General features: G+C 42.4%; 1 protein-coding gene across 1 annotated transcript in view; it reads left to right on the forward strand.

The window, feature by feature from the left end:
* The window catches only part of PAK1IP1 (PAK1 interacting protein 1), a 67,990-nt gene extending 54,176 nt beyond the window's left edge, over positions 1-13,814 (forward strand). Inside the window, exons 9-10 of the mRNA XM_077492178.1 lie at positions 11,256-11,376; positions 13,583-13,814. Coding sequence (XP_077348304.1) covers positions 11,256-11,376; positions 13,583-13,731 — 270 coding nt within the window. The 3' untranslated portion in view covers positions 13,732-13,814. The remainder of the gene's footprint in view (positions 1-11,255; positions 11,377-13,582) is intronic.
* Positions 13,815-22,691: the final 8,877 nt, after the last annotated feature.

Below are 22,691 nucleotides of genomic sequence, written 5' to 3' on the forward strand. Positions count from 1 at the left end.
TTTAAGTATATTGCTTTGCTACAAAAACGAATGTGCTCCTGGAAGGAGGAGGGGTTATATAGGGAGTCAACTTCCTGGATTGGGTATACCAGTGTCCATCACCTGAAGGTGGCTTATAACCCAATAAGTAATTACTTAAGGCTCTGTGTCCCATGATGTACTCCAAGAAAAGGATTTTACAGGTAAGCTGTTATAAAAAAACAATTTTTGCTTGAACGGCCTGTTTAAGGTCATGCCACAGCATCTCAATTGCATTTAAGTCCCAACTTTGACTAGGCCACTCCAAAACCTTAATTTCTTTTCTTACATCAGGGGGCACAGAGCCACAGTAATAACTATGTGGGTTATATCGGCATATCAGGTGCTGGACACTAGCACGCCCCTTAAGGCGTGAACTTCTCCCATATAACCCCTCCCATTACTGGGAGTCCTCAGTTTTTTCGCCAGTGTCTAAAGTGTTGGGCACGTGTATGGATGTGTGTACTGTGCTACACAGGCAGTAATCCTTTTTAGAGCCAGCCATCCTGACCGGATCTGTTCTGATTTCTCTGTAATGGACTAAATGAACGGTACCTGGGCCTCGTCATCCGAAGACACAAGGTTTTGCTTGCGAATGCTTTTAAGCTGGGCCCTGGTATCCAGTACTTTTTGGTAGTGAGGCCAATAAAAGTTTACTGGCGGGGAATTCTTGCAGGTCCAGGATTGTGGGATTACCTGAGTGTACCCCCTGTTTCTGAAGGTTTCACGGAGCCTACCGTGAAGGGCGAAGTTTTTTTTTTTTTATCTGATAAATCCCTGCGGCGAGGAAAGGTAGGGGAGATTTTCTGCAAGGAATCTCTCCTTCCATGTATTTATGTTGTCATGTCATGTCTGTGTCACCACTGGAGGCTGTATTGAGCACTCACCATTCTGACGCTGGAAACAGCAGAAGCTCCACTCTCCTCTCCGTTCAAGCCAGCTCAGACCCTCAGGTATGAAGGGGGGTCTGATCACTTCCTGGGCCCCCAGATTGGCGATTTTGATCTATTTGAATGCCAGCCAGCTGCCTCTTTTTCTTTAAAAAAAAAAAAAAAAAAAGGAAAAAAGTTTGTAGCCGCTCGCCGAGCGGAGGATTTACGACCCCCGCCCGCCATGATGCCGGTGCTCACACGGGACATTTGCTTCCCTGTTTGAAACAGGAAGGGGGGAGTTTTCACGTGGGGGTCATGGCTAAACGCCATCGGACGCTGGCCACACTTGTAGGAAGTAGTTAGAGCTCTGCCAGAGAAGCTACTGCCTGGTGCTGGAGGGACAGAGCAGAGTGGTTGCTGGTCAGGTTTGGTGACAGGCATTTTCCTTTTGGCAACATTGTACTGTATAGCTAGAACTAATAGCAGTTATTGTACTGTACTATAGCCTAGCAAGTGAAACATTCTTTTACTGGTACTGCCTCTGCTTTGTACTGTAAGCTATGAGTGACAAAGGGACCAGGAACACTTTAAGGGTTCTAAGGGGTTAATGGTATACAACAAACTAAAAACCCTTCCAAAAGAATGTCTGTCTTCCTCCCCCGAGAGGTAAAAAGAAAAATACGGCAAGTCAGATGAAGCCGCAAAGGGTAGAACACTTCTGTCCCTGTGTATTTCATACAAACGGGTTTTTCTTCTACCATTTAAAAGATTATTGCTATATGTCTCTCCATAGTAGGACTAAATATAGCAGATTCCCATCTAGTCCTCTGGGCCCTTTTGTTGAGGTGCAGGAGGCTGGGGATCGGGTAGATCTTCCCAAATATTGGAAGATACTTATTTTTCCTCTTCAGAGGGTCCTAACAGGGAGGGAGTAGCCGCACAAGTCAGGTATTTGTCTACTCCCTTACTTAACCCTTTTGTTACCTGCCACAGGTTCTTGAGGTATCTACCTCCTAATAGGGTTCATTTGAACCTCCTCCACCTGGGGATGTTTTTTCCTATTCATGCATAACTTATATATTCTGAATGGGAACATTTGTTTGAAAGAAATGGGGGGGGTTCCAGCTATTAATGCTGCAATCACCTCAGTGAGCAGTGTCTCGCATGTCCACTGGATAATGCCCCGATGTTCAAGGATCCAGCAAGTTAAGGTTGGATTTTCTTTTAAAAACAAGTCTTTTGCAGTTCTGCAATTGAAGTAGCTCAGTCCATTAAACCTTTAACATCTGCTCCACTATTGTGGTGGAGCACATTTTGAGTCACGCCAATGCATTGGAATGTGGACTCCAAGGGGTTATGGAACAGGTGTAAGATACCTGAAAGTTCTGCCTGATCAGCAGGCCCGGCAAGGGGCTGGTGTATTTGACACACTGTGTCTCACAGATGCTATGAAGGACTCGATTGTTTAAGCCCTATGGCTTATACTTGGACTAGTGCATTTTTGCAGAGGTCCAAGGCAGAGATATTGATCAGCCGAAGCACCAGGTGAAAACCCTTAGCCAGTCGGTGTCCCTTCCTGGGATACGAATATTTAGAGTGGATTAGTACATCCAAAAGGGGTAAAGCTCTCTTTACTAGTAAAAGGAGGTTCAAACAGTTCTCCTTTAATCGTGCAGCCTCTCCTAATGCCTGGGGTATCTGCCTTTAGGCGGTCTCGACAGGGGCAGCACCAGGATCTTGGGGGCAGAAAGCCCATGAAGCAGAATGCTAAGACCTTCTCATTAAGGAGCACCCCCACTCGTTTGAGTGAGGGGAAAGGTCCTGTGATTCTCAAAGTTTGGCAGGAACAATGTTAAACACTTCAATACCAGGCACTTAAACACCTTCCTGCCCAGACCAATTTTGAGCTTTCAGCGCTGTCGCACTTTGAATGACAATTGCGCGGTCATGCTACACTGTACCCAAATGAAATTTTTATCATTTTTCCCCCACAAATAGAGCTTTCTTTTGGTGGTATTTGATCACCTCTGCGGTTTTTATTTTTTGCTAAACAAATAAAAAAATACCGAAAATTTTGGGGAAAATTTTTTTTTTTTTTGTTTCAGTTTCAAATCTTTGCAAATAAGTACGTTTTCTCCTTCACTGATGGGCACTGATGGGGTTACACTGATGGCCAATGATAAGGCGGCACTGATGGGCACCGATGAAGTGGCACTGATGAGGTGGCATTGATGGACACCGATATGTGGCACTGATGGGTGGCACCGATGGGCGACACAGATGGGCACTGATAGGTGGCACAAATTGGCACTGATAGCTGGCACGGATTGGCATGGATGGGCATGGGTTAGTCGGCACAGGTGGGCATGGGTTAGTCGGCACAGGTGGGCATGGGTAGGCGGCACAGGTGGACATGGGTAGGCGGCACAGGTGGGCATGGATGGGCACTGATAGGCGGCACAGATGGGAACTGATAGGCGGCATTGTATTATAATATATTGTACTAATGGATGCCAATCAGTGCCAAACAATAATGCATGCCAATCAGTGATGCCCATTGTGGGCACTGATTGGCATCCATTATGGGCACTGATTAGCATCCATTGTGGCACTGACTGGATTCCCTGGTGGTCTAGGGTGGCATACCTTGTCCTGGGCATCCCTGGTGGTCTGGTGGCTTCACTGGTGGTCCAGTGTGGGCATCCTTGGGGGGGCTGTGCTGATAATCGATCAGCACAGACCCCCCCCTGTCAGAGGAGCAGCCGATCGGCTCTCCTCTACTCGCGTCTGACAGACGCGAGTGAGGAAAAGCCGATCACCGGCTTTTCCTATTTACACTGTGATCAGCCGTGATTGGACACGGCTGATCACGTGGTAAAGAGTCTCCGACGGAGACTCGTTGCCGGGTGTCAGACTGACACCCCGCAACAACGATTGCCGCGATGCGCGCCCCCGGGGGCGCGCAGCGGCTCATAATCCTGATCACATCATATTATGTCTGATCAGGATTATGCAACCACTTTTCCACCGTCAATTTGTTATAGGGCAGGCGGCAAGTGGTTAAGAGCAGAGTGATTTCTGCAATTTTTTTTCTTTAGGTTACATCCTAGAGTTTCAAGAGCCCGCATGGCCCAGTCTGCTTTTGATCTGAGGGTTCGGGTCCTGTTTGGGTGCTGCCTGTGGGGTCCTTGGGGCTGCTGAAGCGGCAGTCTTTATGTAAGAGTGTCTGTCTGCTCAAAGAATGTTCCTAAGGTTCCAGAGAGAAAAAAAAGAAGTGTCTCTTTCTGGTCTCTGGATCAGCTTTTATCCCAGTCGGTGATATCAGAGATTCCCTTAGTGGAACAGGGGTTTTTGGCTCAAATCTTTTAAGGTCCCAGAGCCAAGCTGAGAGGTAAGACCCACTCTAGATCTCAGAGATCTGAATCGGCACTTAAACATCCGATCCTTTCATAATTTGATCAGCTGTGTCCATCCTGCAAGGAGGGGAGTTGCATATCTCTATGTGCCAAAGTTTCACGCTTACCAGAAATCTCTGCGTTTGAAATCTAAAATTATTTTTATCAATCGTGGCACTGCCATTCGGCTTAGCCACAGCACTACCAGTGTTCTGAAAGATTCTGGCACCTCTTTTAGCCAGGTTAAAGGCTCAAGGCATAGCGGTCCTAGCCTATTAGAAGATCTACTTTGAATAGATCATTCAGTCTCAGGTCTAAAACCAGAGTCTGATCTCAGCTGTAGATAGCTGAAATCTCTAGGTTGGATTCTCAGCCTAGGAAGATCCTCCTTAAAACCATCAAGGAGGTTACTTGGGGGCTGGTTATAGATACCATACAGAAGAAGGTATTCTTACCACAGACGTGAAGCAGTTCCATTGTAGGACTAATTCAATTTATCAGGAAAGGAACTTTCCTTCATTTTGGCTGCAGGAGATTTTTAGGGGAAATGGTGGCTTCCTTCAAGGCCATTCCTTATGCGCAGTTTTATTCAAAGATTGCTTCAAGACACCATCCTGTTGGTCTGGAATAAAGAGGATTCAGGCCTTGTTTGTTTCCAATACGCTTGCCTCTCAACATAGGTCAGAGCCTAAATTGGTGGTTATCCAGCAGGAGGGAAAATCTTAATCTGGAAGGTGTTAACAGATGCCAGCCTTAGGCTGGGGAGCAGCCCTGGAAGAAGATTCTGACCAGGGGAGATAGTCCAGGTTAGAGGACCTTGCCTATCAACTTTGTTGGAAGTTTTCAGGCAGTATATCTGGCCATAGAATCTTGGTGGTCAGATTACGGGACTGTCCTGACAGGATTCAGTCTGACAGAGCCACGGCGGTGTCTTGCATCTATCACCAGGGGAGGCACGAGAAGTCGTGCAGCCCAAAAAGAGGTGAATAGTGTTCTACCAAAGCTAGAACATAACACTCCTTGCCAATCAGCAATTTTAATATTTCAGGCGTACTACTTGAGACGCCAACAATTATTTCCAGGAGAATGATCTCTTCACCACATCTTCCTAGCAGTATGTCAGATGGGGTACTTCAGACATGGACCTATTCACATCCAGATTCATTAATAAGGTCGACAACTTTGTCAAACAAGGGGTCCACTAGCAGGCAGAACAGACGCATTAGTCTTCCCAGGGGATCAGTTCTCACTATCTATGCATTTCCTCCAGCTCTGCTACTTCTGCGCCTTCTCCGCAGGATTAAGCAGGAACAGAAGGAGGTGATTCTGGTGGCCCCAGCGGGTCCCAGAAGATCTTAATTTATCAAGTTCATAAAGAGGGCAGTTGAAGTCCTTTGGTCTCTGCCATTATAGCCAGACCTTCTTGCACAGGGTCCGGTATTTCATCTTACTTTACGGACAAGGATTTTAACAGGTTTGACTGTTGAATCCCACTCTATAAAAGATCGTGGGTGATCTCCTTCAGTAGTATCTACTTTGACTAATGCCAGGAAGCCGGCTTCCAGAATCGCTTACTATAGAATCTGGAAGGCATAGGTTTCTTGGCACCCCAGGAAGTATGTCAATAGGCAGGATTCCTGCATATGGGATCTGAAATGAAGCTGGCCTTGACTTTTATCAAGCGCCAGATCCAGGCTGTATTGATGTCTTTTCCTATGGCCTCTTGCTTCCCACTCTTGGTGCGTAGCTTATTCAGGGAGTAACGTGGGTTATTCCCCCTATCAAGACACCTCTTAGGCTGCATTCACACCTGAGCGTAGCGCTTTCAAGCATTTTTTGCAGTGTTTTTACTGCGTTTTTTACCGCGATTTGCCACGATTTTGTGCAGGGCAAAAGGTCACCAATGTTAAAAGAAGAAAAATGCCCAAATCTGCTCAATTCGAGCGACAAAGGGTCCGGGAACTTGTTTGATCTTCAGGCGTTCGGCTTCAGGCGACATGTAGTGGAGATGTGAACCATCTCCATTGAGAATAATAGAATTTTTTCCCTCTAGCGTTTTGTAGCTTCAGGCTTCAAGCTACAAAACGCTCAGGTGTGAATGGGGTCTAAATCCTTAGGATTTAAAATTGGTCTTGTTGGCTTTGTTAAATCAGTTTGAACCTTACGAGAAATTCTCTTGGTTCTTTGACAAGAAATAATCTTTTTTTGCTTGCCATTTCTTCTGCTAGAAGAGTATTGGAACTAACGGCTCTGTCTTGTAAGAGCCATATTTCATCATGTATAAGGACGAGGTGGTTTGATGTCGTCATCCTGAATTCTTACCGAAAGTGGTAACAGGTTTAAATTTAAACCAAGATATTATTATTCTTCCTTGTTTCTCCCCAGAAGCCTTAATCTGGGGAAGAGAAAGCACTACAGTCTCTTGATGTAGTAAGAGCGATCAGAATCTATTTAAAGGTGACCGCTCAGGTTCGCAAAACACAGGTTTTGTTTGTACTGCCAGAGGGTCCAAGATATGGACAAGCAGCATCAAGATCCACTATTTTCCAAATGGATTTGTGTGTGATTGATCAAGCTTCAGCTTAACCACTTCGCATCCAGGCAAATTCTGACATTTCTCTCCTACATGTAAAATTCATAATTTTTTATTACATAGAAACCCCAAACATTATATATGTTTTTTTTAGCAAAGACCCTAGAGAATACAATGGCGGTTGTTGCAACTTTTTATCTCGCACGTTATTTGCGCAGCAATTTTTTGAATGCGTTTTTTCAGAAAAAAAAGTTTCGTGCTTAAAAAAAAAAAATCAGTAAAGTTAGCCCAATATTTTTGCATAATGTGATAGATGAAGATACGCTGAGTAAATAGATACCCAACATGTCACGCTTCAAAATTGCATGCGCTCGTGGAATGGCGCCAAACTTTGGTATTTAAAAATCCCCATAGGCGACGCTTTAAAAATTTTTACTGGTTAAATGTTTTGCGTTACAGCGGAGGTCTAGTGCTAGAATTATTGCTCTCGCTCTAACGTTCGCTGCGATACCTCACATGTGGGCGGGACTTACGTATGCGCTCACTTCAGCGTACGAGCTCACGGGGACAGGGGCGCTTTAATTTTTTATTTTTATTGTTAATTTTACTTTTATTTTTTGTTTGACACTTAAAAAAAAAAAAAAAAAAAAAAAAATTGATTACTTTTATTCCTATTACAAGGAATGTAAACATCCCTTATAATAGAAATATGGCACGATCGGCCCTTTTTACAGTGAGATATGGGGTCAATAAGACCACATAATTAACCTCTAAGCTGGGAAGCCTAAAATAAAAATAAACGATCCTGGCTTCCTAGCCAAATCGGCGCCTTTATTTTGAATGCAGAGGCCGGGCGTGACGTCATAACATCGCGCCCGGCCTCCGAACGATCATAGAGACTCCGGGGACGATCTGGTCTGCCGGAAATCTCTATGGTATTATCCGGGGGCCAGCGGATCCTGTGACCGACTCACCGACGGAAGCGGTGAGCCGGTAGAAGCACCGGAGGGTGGCGGGGGGGGGGGGGACGCCTCCCGTAAGAACGATCAAGCGGTGGAACAGCTGCTATGATCATTCTTATGGTGCAGGGAATCGCCGGCTGAAAACGCCGATATCTGAATTCAGATATAACCACCGAGGCCGTCCCTGGACGTCCTACTGGCGCGAAGTGGTTAAAGAAGAAAATTCTTCCTTCTCATATTAAGAGTACATTCATCCAGGGCGATTAGTGCCTCTTGGGTGGTGCATCATCAGGCCTCTATGGCTCAGACCTGTAAGACCGCAACATTGGTCTTTGGTTCAGATGTTTATCCGATATTTTTTATTTTTATTTCTTTATTTTCAAAATCGATATTAAAGGTCATGAGGATATTGCCTTTGGGCACAGCATATACTGCAGGCTGCAGTATGAGTCCTCTGGCCTCCTGTTTCCTTGATTCTGTCTCCCCCCTTAAGTTGCCATTGCTATGGGACATCCCACATAGTTATTACTGTGGCTCTGTGTCCCCTGATGTAAGAAAAGAAAATAGGATTTTTAAAACGGCTTAACTGTAAAATCATTTTCTTTGATGTACATCAGGGGACACAGGTCCCTCCCTTCTTCTTGTACACTTTGATTGCTTGGCTACATAACTGAGGGGTTATATGGGGGAAGTTCACGCCTTAAGGGGCATGCCAGTGTCCAGCACCTGATATGCCGATATAACCCACATAGTTATTACTGTGGCTCTGTGTCCCCTGATGTACATCAAAGAAAAGGATTTTACAGGTAAGCTGTTTTAAAAATCCTATTTTTATTGAGCCATTTAGAGGTGGACTTGCTGGTGTATTTAGGATCATTGTCTTGCTGCATAAACCAAGTGAGCTTGGGGGTCACAAACTGATGCCCATTCTTCTTCAGAATTTTCTGGTCAAGTGCAGAATTCATGGTTCCATCCATAATGACAAGTTGTCCAGGTCCTGAAGCTGCAAAGCAGCCCCAACCATCACACTGCCACCACCATGTTTGACTGTTGGTATGATCTTTTTATGAAATACTGTTCGTTTTTTGCCAGTTGTAACAGGACACACACCTTCCAAAAACTTTTGTCTCAGTCCACAGAACATTTGCTCAAAGACAAGATGAGTCTTTGTGTTTTTTGGTCCACAGTGGCTTTCGCCTTGGAACTTTCCCTATGGATGCCATTTTTGCCCAGTTGTCTTATTGTTGAATCATGAACACGGACCTTAAGTGAGGCCTGCAGTTCATTTAGATGTTCCGGGTTCTTTGAAGTAATTTTTGTAGGCCGTCCACTCCTGGGAAGGTTCACCGCTGTTCCAAGTTTTCTCCATTTGTGGATAATGCCTATCTCATTTCTTGAGGTGCTAAAATGGCAGGGCAGTACAATTTCCCCCCCCCCCCCCATGGACCCCATTTTGGAAAGTAGACACCCAAGGAAATTGCTGAGAGGCATGTCGAGCCCATCGAATGTTTTATTTTTTGTCACAAATGATTGAAAAAGACAAAAAAAAAATTACAAAGTTGTCACTAAATTATATATTGCTCGCACATGCCATTGTTATATGTGGAATTACAACCCAGAATATATTATGCTGCTTCTGAGTATGGGGATACCACATGTGTGAGACTTTTTGGGAGCCTAGCTGCGCACAGGACGCCGAAAACCAAGCACCGCTTTCAGGATTTCTAAGGGCGTAAGCTTAGATTTCACTCCTCACTACCTATCATAGTTTTGAAGGCCATAAAATGCCAAGAGAGCACCCCCCCCCCCCCCAAGGATCCCATTTTGGAAAGTAGACACCCCAAGCTATTTGCTGAGAGGCATGTTGAGTCCAAGGAATGAGGGAAAATTACAATATTTTCTTTTTCACAAAGTTGTCACTAAATTATATATTGCTCAAACATGCCATGGGCATATGGGAAATTACACCCAAAAATACATTCTGCTGCTTCTCATGAGTTTGGGAATACCACATGTGGGACTTTTTGACAGTAGCCGCATACAGGACCCCGAAAACCAAGCACTGCCTTCAGACTTTCTAAGGGGGGATTTGAAATGTCCTGGCATTTTATGCACAACGTTAGAAGCTTATGTCACACATCACCCACTCTTCTAACCACTTGAAGACAAAGCCCTTTCTGACACTTTTTGTTTACATGAAAAATCACTTTGAACCCCCAGACTATTTAAGCCAAAGACCCTACAAATTAAAAATGGGTGTTGTAATTTTTAAGTGTGACAAATATGCAAACAAATAAAAAATCAGGAAGGGGGCAAATACTGCTATCGTTGGACCAATGGCTAATCAAATGCAAAACTACCAGAACTTCAAACAAATGTGTTTCATATGTTTATTGTGAAGACCGCATCACATAAGGCATAAGAAACCAACATTTTGGGGCTGTCACTATGTTATTTTAAGGGATTTTGCAAGGCCCCGAAAAGTTGGTGTCCTATGCCTTATGTGACGCTGTCCTCAAAAACACATGAAATGCTTCAATTTGCAGTGCTGGTGACTTTGTATGTTTGAACTTCAACTGCTCTTCAGTAAACAAAACCTTTTCCCTCAAAGCAGTTCAAATATATCTTAAATGCAGGTGCCTAAGGTTGCCTTCATGGTCTTAAGAAAAGGAAGCATAAAATGTTGCTGTTGGAAAGATATGTGCATTTGTCAAAAGTAGTTTTCATATTCCCAGCCTAATTGCTTTTATTATAAAGTAGTTGTGTTTCTCAGCTTCAGTTCCAGAGACCACTAGCCGTGCCAGAATGCATTTTTTTTTAAAAATAAGGTTTGTGTCGGGGGAATGAAGCCTGTGCTGTACATTGTCTTTTTAAGAGCTGTCTTAATTATGGCTACAGCAGTCGCTTCGACTTAAAAGGTTCCTGTACTACTTCAAGGCGACTTCTGTACTATACTTCTATCAAACTAGTACTTAAGTCGCCTGGCAAAGTCGCACCGCAAGCCGCACAACTATCAGGTTGTGGTAGTGTGAACGGAGCCTTAATCTAAATGCATTCTTGCATAATGTTTGAAAATGTAATATATATTTTTTTTTTGTTTGTTTTATTCATGATTGGCAAAAGCCAGTGGTCTAGTTAACTGCATTTACCAAAAATTGAGGACAAATTTCACTAAGCTTCATAAATTACAGTATAGAGTTGAACTGTTGTGTAGGTGGGGGATGTGGGAGGTGAGGTGTGAATTTCTTCATTTTACTATACATAAGGTTTCTAGAAAGCTAAAAATATTTTTAAAACGAGAACAATGCATATATATGCCTGTCCAGTCACAGTTTTAGGAAGTATAAAACGGGAAAATGTGCGAACATAGTTAATATATTTCCATACAATCTACCATACATTCCAAGTGATGAAAATCATGTTAAAAGGTGAAACATTTATGACTAATTATATACTTTTTTTTTTTCTTTTTTAGGTAAATGCAGCACCAGTGTTACTTTGTGAAGTTAGTACATCAGCCAGACTGACCTGTCTTTCTGTATGGCTTCCAGAACTCGTCAATAATAAAGAAAAAACAAGCACACATACTGCTGCTGGTGAGGATTGCCTTTTTTTTTTCTAATGGGTTTAACCATGAATGAAGAATGTCCTTTGCATTGAAGCGTGTCCCATAGTCCTGTATGTCGGTGGCTGCTGTGTTTTTAAATATCCTATCCTCTGACCCCTGGATACCCCTACCCTCGCAACTGTGATCTTCCAGTGCTGTGGGGTTTAAAAAGATCAGCTTCACCAGTCGCAGGCACTCGTCAAAAGCGACGGCTATGCTTGCCCCTTGCACACCACACTGCTCCATTATAGTAAGCTGTACTTTTTGTGTCTTGCAATGAAAAGCGCTGAATGGAGGATAGGTGGTTAAATTTAAGGTCTGCCGCCTCTATTCACAGTGCTTTGACTTGTGGGAACTAGTAGTACAGCTTCTATGAATGGAGCAGGGGCAGAAAGTGTGGGCATAGTCAGCACTTGACAAGTGCCTGTGACACGTGAGGCTAATCGTATTAACCTACGCAGCACTGGAAGATCACCACTGCAGCAGTATCCGGGGGGCAGAAGACAGAAGATTTTTAGAAAACATTAGATATTCTCCTGCCACTTCTCTTTTGGTAGCTGAATGTAAAGATGACATCCTGTGTAAGCATCAGCCTAGTGACTTGGCTCTTACACAGTGCTGAATATTTTGGTGTGTAATAGGTCAAGAAGAGCACAAAATGTAAAATCTTTAGGAGTCCAAAGTAGTTATTGTTCAACTGGTTACAGCAAGCAGGGCAAACGGCAACCAACTCTTTTTTTTTTTTTTTTTTTTTTTAGGGGGCCACACAATCCCCTTTATCAGATCTATCCATCCTCAGAACCAGAGTGCAATATAGCTTGACTATAGAAAATTAAGAATAAAACAAAAATATATACACTGCGCTAAATGGTATTTATGAGAAGTGCACAGGGAATTGATCTCAAAATTTAAATATTAAACCAGTGAATTATAAATATTAATACACACATATCATACTATGGATAATATAGTTAAAGTGACTAGTGCATAACTATTACAAACCACAAAATTTAAAAATATTAAAACAGCAATATGTCAAAGTCCTTCTGTGATTTCATACAGTGTCCAAATAAGTAAACGATGACCGTGCTTTCATACAGTTCCCAAATAAATCAATGATGACCGTGCTGAAACACAATGCTGTAGGTGATAAAATTATATAAAGTGCTCATGTGCATGTAAGCAGCGACCATTTGCGTCACTAAAATCCATGCCAGTTTTAAGATTCTTTTCCTTACAGTGGAGTAAGTGGTGTCAAATCATTTGGCAGTTTTTTTAAATCTCCTACCAGACTCCTAGGTAGTCGCAACTTTTTCTGAGGGCCTTAGAGAGCTCTATTGAGCTTGGCATAATGACACCAGATCCTAGGTTTCTGAGGTTTACATAAAAGCAATTCTACCCTCACTAAGGGGGTTTTAATTATTGGCACCTAATCTAGAACATTGGATTCTGGTTTCACTAAATGTGGAGGTAAAATTTTTCCATATGACAGATCTGCAATTGAAACCATGAAAATGAACACCACATGTCAATTGTGTCAAATTATATCCTCTTTATCTCTTGGAACTATTTGACTAAAGATCGAATGTTTGCCTGTGCAAATATAATAAAATGTAAACCATTTCCACGAGACGTACTCCTTTATTTTTATTTATTTTTTCTCTCTAATAACTATGTGAAGTTGGGGAGAAGATTGGGCGAACCTGTTAAATTTGCACGGCATGGGCAAAGTATAGGTAATTTTAAATAGAAATTACCCATCATCCTTTTCTGGTACAATTATTTTTTGGAGAAATGCAGATTAGCAAGTCCCCACCTTCCTTTTCAAAGAAATGTTCTTTCATGCTGCCAAAATGGTAGTGTTTGACCAGCAGGAAATCCAAATTCAGAATCTCCCAATCTTTCTAGTTTTAGATATCACCCCCAATCAGAAAAGAAAGGGGCGATACCTTAGCATAGATCAGACCAGCATGATCTATTGGAGTATTGAAGGTTAAGAGCACAGCTGAAAGATGTGGAGAGTCCCTTGGCTCACCTGCCCACCAGTCCATGCTGGATCAGTTACTGCAGGGTTGCCATTTAAGTTTAATTATATTCCAGAGATTGAAAGACGATGAGCAGTACGTGTAGCTGGGATTTATTTCTGTAAAATATTCTGCTTTTGTTTGACTCTGCTATAAATATTTGATTTCCAGAGAAGGATGAATGTCCCAAGAAGAGAAGGAAAGTCCCTGAGGACAAAGATGAGAACAGTGATGCAGAAGAAGCAGGAAAAGTACAGATAAACAAAAAGACAAAACGTACGGATAAACAAAAAAAAAAGAAAAAACAAAATACGGACTGAGCTCAACATTGAGCATATTGTATTCTACAAGTTGGTGTAACATCCACTTTGCTGACATGCACAGATTAAAGTTTTATTTTGTAGCCGGCGTCTCCTGTTCACTTCATTTCTTTTTAAGTCCTTCTCTGTTCTAATTTTTGAGGATAGCACAGTGCAAAGTTGCACACAGGCCATACCTTTGTGAAAATTTGTCAGTAGGTCACAGGGCTCATTTCTAGCCTGTTTATAGTTTGCAGTTTCTTGAACACTTGTGTGACCAGTGTTTAATTTAAGTATATGTGAACCTTTACCTTCCATTAAGTTTAAAAAAAAAATGAAAAAATGTGTGCAGAAAAAAAAATGATAAATATTTTTATAATATAAAAAAAAGTGATCACATGACCTCTATTAGCAGCTGTACAAGGGGCTTAGAGAGCTGGAGGTGGAGAATGCAGACGGATGGGTCAGCAGAAGGCAAGGAAAAGGTAACATGCAATGCAAACACAATTCTAAAGTCCTTAGAGCTGATTGGACAATCGTTTAAAGAACGTAGTTAAAGTGGAACTTCACACAAAAGCGGAGGTTACGCTTGTTTGCTCCCCCCCTAACATTTGTCACTGGGGGGGGGGGGGGGAGAGCAGGTATCTGGTTCTGACTGGTATCCACTTCTGGTCAGATGCGCCGCAGCCATCGATGCACCTCCCTGTCCTTTCCCCAGTCTTTGGGACATATCACAGGTTCTGTAAAAATACAAGACCATTCACAAAGAGCAGCACCACTTGCACATGTGCAGTAGCAAACTGAACCCTGCATTCTGTATATAGCGCACCCCTAAACTGCACTGGGAGTTATTTACGAAAGGCAAATCGACTTTGCACTACAAGTGCACTTGGAAGTGCAATCACTGTAAATCTGAGGGGAAGAGCTGAAATGAGGGGAAGCTCTGCTGATTTTATCATCCAATCCTGTGCAAGCTAAAATGCTGTTTATTTTCCTTGCATGTCCCCCTTTGATCTACAGGATCTACAATGACTGAACTTCCAAGTGCAGTGCAAAGTGGAACTGCCTTTCATAAATGACTCCCTCTGTATGTAACACACACTTAAACCAACCCTGCAATGTAGCTCACCCCAGATACAAAGTTGCCCTTTGAGGGCAACCATACTTCTGATGCGGCCCACAATGAAATTGAGTTTGACACCTCTGCCTTACAGGTAAAGAAAAAAAAATCTAAAGTTATCCAATTATATGGAGTAAAGGAGGGGAAGTTTACCTTGGTGTATGCTACCTTGATGTGCCAGAAGAGTTTTATATTTATTTATATATATATATTTATATAATTTGCAGTTGAGTAAACCATAGCCTCATACACTGAATCCTTACTATGATATCCAGGCTAAATTATTGTTGTGACGTTTATTTCCTTTGGACTCCAATGTTAGAAGTCTTGTATTTGTTTTTTTTTTTTTGTTTTTTTTGCCTTGAAGGCTGTTCTCTGTTAATTTTACTATGTGCTGAAGGTAAAAATAAAACCTAACAATATTTTGACTCTGGCTCACATGGTTTTGGATGGTGTGAAGTCTTAGCAATTTGTTGGGCAGCCTGGGCTCCGTTATTCTTAGAATCTACTAAATCCTTTTTGCCAGTCTGAATTTATTGACGACAGTCAGCACAGCTTTTTGGACACTTGTTGACTTTTTATAACCTATTATATTGTTTGGACCCTGATGAAGACTCGAGTTGAAACGCGTCAGTAACCTTCATGTTCTATACAAACAGTTGTAAATGTCATGTTTTTTTTGTGTTTTATTTTAATCAGATGCTGTATTGTTTGATATATCTGTTTAATTGTATTAATAAATTATAGATTTGATCAAATTGTCAGTTTTGGTGGCTAAAAATTATATATAGGGATGTGGTGCCATCTTTTCTAAGCTTAGCATGAGCCTTGTTGGTTTTGCTGATACCCAGTACTCCTAGGTATAATGAAATTGTATGTCTGATCAGAGAATATGTACCAGTACCATGACCAGGGGAAAGGAAAGAGGGTCTTAGCCAAATGTGAGTGACTAGTAGCTTCACCTACATGTTGGGACAATAGTTAAGTGAACCTTTTTGCTTTGTCCTGTATAGTCAAAACACAAGTTCACGTGTCAGCATTGTACATACAGACTTCAAGCTGAAGTTTAAATATGGAAATTTTTCTTACGTTCACCGACTGACACAGCTCCTTTCTTAGACCATTGGGTTGTTACGCCACCTTCAGGAGAGGACTAGGCAGAACATGTTATAATAAAACTAGAACTTTCTAGTTCCGCCCCAAGGGCAGTCCCTTAGGTAACAACCCCTCAGCCTGCTACTGCAGCCTCAGGTTTTTTTTTCTGCCTAGTGTAGGAGAAGGACCTAGGAACCCTGTGAGCCCATCGGTCCATGGATTTTTCTGCAGACGTTTTGCTTTTTGCGCAAGATTAAAGATCCTGTGATCTGCTATCAACAGCCGGCTGGGTGACAGGCTGGATACCCTTATCCTTGTAGTCTCCCCAGCCTGCCCCACAAGCATGTGCAGACCAGAGCTCCGCGCTGGGTCGGCCATGACATGTCCCCAGCTCCAGGGGCGGCCGGTGGCCGTAATGCCCCGGGGCACACATGACCGGGCTACAGATGTCTGTCAGTGTGCCAGGCCAGCAGCCACCCCGTACTGATTGGAGAGTGGGTCTGTGATTGAATGTCTCCCAGCTCTTCAGGACTAGTAAGTACAGCTCTCCCTGCCTCGGTGGGGCTGAGCAGCTGGGCATTCCCTGGGAGGTCGATTCGGGGGTCCCTCGCCTCCCTCTCTTCTCTCCCTGTCCCTATCTTCCCTCCCCCCTTCCCTGTGGGGGATGCTGCATGGGGCCCACTCCACCAGGGCAATTGGAACATCTTGGGCCTGCCGACATCAAGCGTCTGTCGCTCAAGTGTGTTAAGCGGCGACTTGGTCGTCCGTCCACACCTTTACAAAATTCTACAAGGTAGATGTTGGTGCATCGGCTGATGCCTGTTTTGGCCGCAAAGTTTTACAGGCGGCTGTATAATTGCACTTAAGTTTTTTTTTTTTTTTTTTTTTCCTGGTTTTTGGTAAAAACACAGTACCTTTTAAGTAAATGCACTGTTGCATTTGTTACCGCAGTTCTGAGGCGGTTTGGAGGTCACTCCCAGAGTGAGGTGCACTCTGTTTTTTTTTGTGGGTAAAAAAGTTCTTGGTCATTCCCACACACTGTTGTTTTTGTGGGTAAAGTTTTTATACTAGTTCCCACATGCCATTGTGGGTGAAGTTTTTATTCTGTTTTCCCACCCCTCGTTTTGGCACTGCTTGGGGACGTTCCAATGGTCTAAGAAAGGAGCTGTGTCAGTCAGTAAATGTAAGAGTAAATAGGATTTTTTTTTTTGTACTCACCGTAAAATCCTTTCCTCTGTAGTTCACCGACTGACACAGCACGCTCCCCTCCTATTTTTGTCTGCGTTACACTGCTTGTTGACATAGTGAGGCTGCAGTAGCAGGCTGAGGGGTTGTTGCCTAAGGGACCGCCCCTTGGGTGGAACTAGAAAGTTCTAGTTTTATTATAACATGGCAGAACATGTTAACTAGTCCTCTCCTGAAGGTGGCGTAACAATGGTCTAAAAAAGGAGCTGTGTCAGTCGGTGAACTACAGCGAAAAGGATTTTACGATGAGTACAAAAAATCCTATTTTTTTACGGGACCTGTAAACTAATGGGGATCACTGTAATAACTGTGCCTACCACAGTGATTTCCAGTGTCTACAGGGATGCCATACCTAAATTCAGCTTTCAGTATTGTTTTTGACCCTTGTATTAGTGTGTTCTGCATCCAGAACCACTAGCCTATAGCACAGATATCTCTTAAAGCCTGTTTTCTTGTTTGTTTTTGTGTTTTTTTAGGCCAGTGGGCTGAACACAAAAGAGCCAACAAGGTCTCTGCACGAACGATGTAATGTTAGTACAGGGATCTCACCGCTGAGTTATCGTGTTCTGACAGTGGGACTGACCAGCCCCCCTCCCCTCAGAACACTACAAAATATTCGGCCCCTGTGTACAGGGCTTTAGACCCATGTTCCACTAGCGGCCCTGTTGCTGGCAGCAGCTCTCCAGCAACAGAAATCCCAAGAGAGAAGAAGGAAAACTTTCCTACTCTTACAGCATTGTTTCCTTGCAGGCCAAAGTAGTAAGTAGTAGTAGAAATGGTGTTCTGGCCTTGCTCCTTAGCTGGTGAGATTCTACAATGTTTTGCCAAGCAATGGAGTAATGCCTTATTTAGAAGTAAATGCTCTCTTTAGCAGTCCAGTTGCATGGCCCTGTTTTTTTCAACTTGTATAGTTCCAATTCCAAACTGCAAACCTTCCTTGGTGCATGATACAGAAACCAGGACATGTAGGGCTAGGAGAGCAATGTGTTTGGTCAACCAGTCCACTTATAGCAAGAGAGCCACAAAGGATCAAAAAGCCAACTACTAACTATGCAAGTATCTCTATAACTTAGGCCTTGCACTGCTATTTTTGCTGAATGTAACTGGAAACTATGATAAAGTCATATGAAATAGAATTTCTATGCATGACAGCTATCAAATGGTAATGTTTTTTATTGATTTTTTTTTTTTAATGAATAAACCCATGAACATGCTGTATACCTTCAATTGATCATATAATTATTGTAGAAGAGGCATACTTATTAAACATTTTAAAGTTAGAAGCAGAAAAGCAGAACTCTGGGTTGTTCTAACTGGCTTGCCCTGTACAGTAGAGGGGCAATTTATCTTCATATTAGTTCAGAGTCACTTTGTTACAGGTTTTATCAATAGACCTCACAAAGAGGAACAGATGATAAAAAGCTGCAACGGCTTAACAGTCTGTTAACAAAAATGTTAGCAATGTGAGTGTAGGGCATATTAACCCTTTTATGATTATATCACTTGTAAACAGCCAAATTCAAAGAATGCAGAACTTATCAGGCTAGAAACACCACATCTTATCTGATTCCCGAACAAACTATGCAGTTTATAAGGGATTTCAATTCTGTCACATATGGTGTTCTGTTTCTCTAATGATACACACGAGACAAAGTGAAAAAAAAAAATGATACAATATCTCTTTGCAGTTAGTTTTCACTATGCTATAGAATTAAGACCTCTGTAGTGGTGTAGGGTCTCACTTATTTATCTTTTAAAGTTTATTTTTTATTATTACTATCAAAAGACGTGCCTGTTTCAGGAACAGGGAAGGTAATGCTATAGCTATAAATTGTTGTGTGGTGTTGGATAGTTGATTGTAATAGAAAATAATAAATAACTTTTTATAAAGGAAGGTTTTGGTCCACAGGATAGATATCGTAGGACAAGGTGGTTTCAACATGGTTAAAGCCCAATTCAAATCTCGTTTAGTAGGACATTTAAAAAATATTTACTGTATGTGTTCATGATTAACCCCTTGACGCTGGCCTATGCAAATATGCGTCCTTTTTGGCACCAGGCCCTTAGTGCTGAGGGGGTGCATATTTGCGTGAATTACCCCTAAGACACCTGGTCTGAGATCACATGCGCTGTGTGCTTCCCTCACCGTTGCCTAACCGAAAGTTCCCTAGCGCTCTTTGTGTTTGGGTGTCTTCAGACCATCTGACCACCAATCACGGCGGTCATGTGATCTTAAGCCGTGCCCCCTGCCATCATAAATCTCAAAGGGACGAAGAGGGCTTGCCCCTTAAAACGCACTAACAGAGATGCTACGAGGGCTTGCCATACCACTGGCTGAGGAATGTGAATCTTAAAGGTGGTCTTGTTGGCACCATTACACATGCGTTTGCTAAGTGTTTAAGTAGATTACTTTTGTATCTTTGAATAAAATGGTTATGTTGGTAATGCACTAGGTCAGTGCACCCTTTTTTTTTTTTTTCTATGTTGTTTCCAGTGCTTATAGGGATGCCCATAAGTCCTGTGAAGGACAAGCATAGAAAGATGCAGTGATCTATTCTTTTTGTAATTACAATTTGTGCATTACTCTTGTGGCACAATATAATCGGATTCCATAAAAACCTCCACCAAAAAAAAAAAACCTCAATTACTTTAGCTACAATAAAGTCCACTTTAACCACTTGCCGACCATGCTATAGCCGAATGATGGCTACAGCCTGACCGGCTAGTTCTGGGAGTTCATCATATTGCCCTGTACACACGGTCGGACTTTCCAACGGAAAATGTGCAATCGAATCTTGTTGTCGGAAAATCCGATCGTGTGTGGGCTCCATCAGACTTTTTCTGTTGGAATTTCCTACGCACAAAGTTCGAGAGCAGGATCTAAAATTTTCCAACAAAATCCGATCTTTTAAATTCCGATCGTATGTAGCCAATTCTGACGGACAAAGTGCCACGCATGCTCAGAATAAATTACGAGACGAAAGCTATTGGCTACTGCCCTCTTTATAGTCCCGTCGTACGCGTTCTACGTCACCTTGTTCTGAATGATCGGATTTTCCGACAACTTTGTGCGACCGTGTGTATGCAAGAAAAGTTTGGGTCAAAATCTGTAGGAAAAAATCTAAAGGATTTTGTCATCGGAATGTCCGACTGTGTGTACAGGGCATATGACGGCCTACCGTGATCACGCCTGCTGCGGGGCACACTCTGGGATCAGTGTCTGGAGGATATACTGCTGATCATAGATTGAGGTAAAGAGCCAATCAGAGGCTCTTTACCACATGATCACACATGACGTGTCCAATCACAGCTGATCATGTATGTAAATATAAGCTGCTTATCGGCACTCCTTTTCTCATGCTGACAGCATGAGGAAAGGAGAAGAGAGCCAACAACTGGCTTCTCTAAAAGGGACATGTACATTGATAATCAGGGCACTTATGTATGATTTACAAAAATTCAAGAATTAACATTTTCCCCTTTTCTAATATACCTTTTCACAGTAAAATTCCCCAAATAAAATCGTTCTCAAGTAAGTATTTTGCAGTGCTATACGTTTTCCCTGTATACCTTTTGTTCTTGTAATTTTATTATAATTTTTTATCTTTTACTTTTTTTTTTTTTTACTTTTTATATATAATTATGTGGTTTGTTTTGTTTTTATTCTTTATTTTTACAGAGAAAATGAAAACAGTCTTAGTTTCATTCCATCATACATTGTCCAAAGCAATAGTAGTACCATAACAAATACAGTATTTTAAAATATATTGATACTTTATCAACAGGCTCAAACTTGGCCCGTTATTTCTACATCTATAAACAACCATAATTTCAACTCTCCTGTTATTTTTTTTATCATAAAAACCTTAAACCCAAGATAATCAAACATAAAACCAACAAAAAAGAACGGGGGGGAGCCCCCCCCCATTCCCAGAGACGATGGCGGTCCGCCTGCACCCTCCGAATGTATACCAGAAGAGACCTCACTCCCCTCCTCCACTCCCAAGTAGCCTCTTTTCCGAATGTACAAATACCTCCCATGAGACCCAAGTTTCAGTAAATTGTTCTTTTCTGTCTAGGGTCGTTGCACTAGGTCTTCCATTATCCCTATACTTATAAACTTATTAAGTCACAAGGTAATGGGAGGTGGTTGTGGGTCCCTCCAGCACAAAGAAATACAGGCTTTTGCTGCATTCACCATATGACAAAGCACCAATTTTATGTTATTTTTTTATATTTCTGTAGCGGGATTTGTGAACAATGGAACAAGAAAAAAAAGCTGTATCTTCAAATCTGAGTTTTTGAGTGATCCTCTGTACTTCCTGCCAATAATTGTCTAATCCAGGGGTCTCAAACTGGCGGCCCTCCAGCTGTTGCAAAACTACAAGTCCCATCATGCCTCTGCCTGTGGGAGTCATGCTTGTAACTGTCAGCTTTGCAATGCCTCATGGGACTTGTAGTTTTGCAACAGCTGGAGGGCTGCCAGTTTGAGACCCCTGGTCTAATCTCTGGGCATGACCAAAAGATATGTAGAAAAGTCCCTTGTCCCTCCCGCATCTCCAGATCTGAGGCATCTGGAAAAAATTGCAGGAGTTAAAAAAATAATTGTGTAATCTCTGGGCATGACCAAAAGATATGTAGAAAAGTCCCTTGTCCCTCCCGCATCTCCAGATCTGAGGCATCTGGAAAAAATTGCAGGAGTTAAAAAAATAAATAATAAAAAAAAAAAAGCATTGAAGGAGTATAGTACCAGCGTGTTAATAACTTATAGTTAGATTCCTGAATTTTCGTACACCTAGATGATTTCAGCGAAAGGTGTATAATATTCTGATGCTCAGCTGGGGTGAAGATCTTGTCAAGATTTCTCTCCTATTTACTCAGGCCTGGCATTGTAAAGTCATCTGGAGGCGATACCAAAATCATGTGCATCTTAGAGATCGTGCAGGGAAGAAGCCCCCTCCCCTCACAGCACCCCTCAAATTTTGTACACGATCGGCTGTAGCCCTCTGGAGATCCCAGGGTTTCAAAATAGTAACGTACCTGCATCGCCTGCCAAAAATGTATCTCAAATTGTTCCCCCTGCTGCAACAGAGAGTCCATCGTTGGCAATGTATCAGAAGTCAAAAAATGTGAAACTTATAAAACAGCCATTCTCCCTAAGGTTTAGGAATGCTCCTGGCTCTAGGCCTGGAGGAAAATCCAGATTTCCCAAATTTCCCAAATGGGAAATAAAGGTAACTGGTAGAGAATCTAGACTTCTGGCTGATCTTAAAGCCTATTCGCAATGTAGGGCCTATGATGGGATGTGATTTAAGAGAGGCTGGTAAAGATGCATAGCACTATATAGCCAAAGAAACTGGACTAACTTGTTCAGTATTCTCCATGTCTGCACCAGTCTATTATTCTGCCAAGATGAACTGCTTGATAATATTTCATCATATCTGGGGCTACCACTCCACCTACCCTTTTGGGCAGTGTCAAAAGGTCTCTACTGATCCTTGGGCGTTTGCTAGCCCATATA

Source organism: Lithobates pipiens, unplaced genomic scaffold (genome assembly GCF_037356315.1).
Source record: "Lithobates pipiens isolate NorthernLeopardFrog02 unplaced genomic scaffold, aLitPip1_a1.2 Scaffold_19, whole genome shotgun sequence".
In the NCBI taxonomy this organism is placed as follows: domain Eukaryota; kingdom Metazoa; phylum Chordata; class Amphibia; order Anura; family Ranidae; genus Lithobates; species Lithobates pipiens.